Raw genomic sequence first — 1,998 nt, forward strand, 5'->3', positions numbered from 1 at the left:
AGGGTGAGGGTGAGGGTGGGCCCGGGGGCGGGGCCTCGGAGTTATGGGGCTTTGAGCCCACTCATCATCCAACCTGGGTACCCCGAACCTGGAGCCTATGACAGACACCACACGTGCACACACACACACACACACACACACACACTCTGCTTCCTGATCAGCGAGTCTCCAGGATGGCTGGGTGTTCTAAGGGCGTCTCCCTCCCCCTCCCCCCAAGTGTGGGGGCTGCAGGGACACCTCAGTGGCTCCCTTCCAGGGGCGGGGACTGGGTCCTTCCTCCTTACACAGGCCCTGAGACACCGCAGCCCCTGAGCCCCTCCGGACCTGTCTCCCCACAGCCTCATCAACGCCGACTTCTGCGTGGGCTCTGTCTGCGTGGCCTTCGGGGCAATTCTGGGCAAAGTCAGCCCTGTCCAGCTGCTCATCATGACTCTCTTCCAAGTGACCCTGTTCTCAGTGAATGAGTTCATTCTCCTCAGCCTGCTCAATGTGAGCAGGGGTCGGAGTGGGGGTGAAGGTGGAGGGGACACTTGGGGAGACCGCAGAGGGGTAGTGAGAGAGAGGGCTGGGGAGACATGCCAGCTGGATTCTGTTCGACCTTGGCACGTCTCTTAACCCTCTGAACTCAGTTTCTAAAGTGGGAGCAGTGACACTTATTGGGCATGCGTACAGCCTGGGCTCAGGGACCCCCACCTTCTCCCCTCCCCAGTGCATTGGTCTGTGGGAGCCCCGGGCTCCTGAAGTCAGAGACAGCTGGGCATTGTCTGTGCGTGGCTTGGCGAGGGCGTGCGGGGGGGGAAAGAGGGGAGAGGACATCAGAGCGTGACTGGCCCCTTGTTCCCAAGGTGAAGGACGCAGGGGGCTCTCACAGTGACCTGGGTCCTCTACCGGCCCAACCTGTACCAGAGCAAGGCCAGACAGAGCGCTGTGTACCACTCGGACCTCTTTGCCATGATCGGTGAGGCTGTCACGGGGATTGAGGGCCCGCGTGATGCCTGAGGGCCGCCGCGGTCACACTGATCTCCACATGGCGGTCGCTGCCGGTTCCCCGTGGCGGGAGGGAAGGTGCTCACAGACCCTTCCAGAATCCCCGATGCTTTGGGCAGCCACCCTGTGTTTTCCCCAGGGGCTCCTGAAGTCAGAGACAGCTGGGCATTGTCTGTGCGTGGCTTGGCGAGGGCGTGCTGGGGGGGAAAGAGGGGAGAGGACATCAGAGCGTGACTGGCCCCTTGTTCTCAAGGTGAAGGACGCAGGGGGCTCCATGACCATCCACACATTCGGCGCCTACTTTGGGCTCACAGTGACCTGGGTCCTCTACCGGCCCAACCTGTACCAGAGCAAGGCCAGACAGAGCGCTGTGTACCACTCGGACCTCTTTGCCATGATCGGTGAGGCTGCCACAGGGATTGAGGGCCCGCGTGATGCCTGAGGGCCGCCGCGGGCACCACACTGATCACGCGGCGGTCGCTGCCGGTTCCCCGTGGGGGGAGGGAGGGTGCTCACGGACCCTTCCAGAATCCCTGATGCTTTGGGCAGCCACCCTGTGTTTTCCCCAGGCTGCCCCGGGGCCAACACTGGTTCCCATCCTGGGGCCAGGGCGGGGTGCTCCATCTCCTCCCTGTGCCCATTCATTCCAGAGAACACACATGTCCGCCACCCACTCTGGTCTCTTAAAACCTAGCCAGTGTGGCTCAGTGGATAGAGCGTCGGCCTGCGAACCCAAGGGTCCTGGGTTCGATTCCCGTCAAGGGCATGTACCTGTGTTGCAGGCTCCTCCCCCGCCCAGGCCCTCCTCAGAGCTCAGACAGGAGGCAACCAATCGATGTGTTTCTCTCACATCGATCTTTCTCTCTGTCTCTCTCCATCCTCTCTTCCACTCTCCTTAAAAATCAATAGAAAAATATATTCATGTGAGGATTAACAACAACAAATTGGGGGGTGTATAGCTTGGTTCCTTTTTCAGTAGTTGTTAATAGTTATCAATGTTGCCTTTCTACT

General features: G+C 60.3%; 1 protein-coding gene and 1 non-coding gene across 2 annotated transcripts in view; both read left to right on the forward strand.

Annotated features, from left to right (window-relative positions):
* Window positions 1-1,998, forward strand: part of RHCG (Rh family C glycoprotein) — a 17,673-nt gene that overhangs the window by 2,112 nt on the left and 13,563 nt on the right. Inside the window, exons 2-3 of the mRNA XM_006756282.2 lie at window positions 314-489; window positions 1,241-1,388. Coding sequence (XP_006756345.1) covers window positions 314-489; window positions 1,241-1,388 — 324 coding nt within the window. The remainder of the gene's footprint in view (window positions 1-313; window positions 490-1,240; window positions 1,389-1,998) is intronic.
* On the forward strand, window positions 1,681-1,753 carry TRNAR-GCG. Its single transcript has one exon. It is a non-coding gene; the product is annotated as a tRNA-Arg (tRNA).

The sequence above is a fragment of the Myotis davidii genome, unplaced genomic scaffold (genome assembly GCF_000327345.1).
Source record: "Myotis davidii unplaced genomic scaffold, ASM32734v1 scaffold954, whole genome shotgun sequence".
NCBI lineage: Eukaryota > Metazoa > Chordata > Mammalia > Chiroptera > Vespertilionidae > Myotis > Myotis davidii.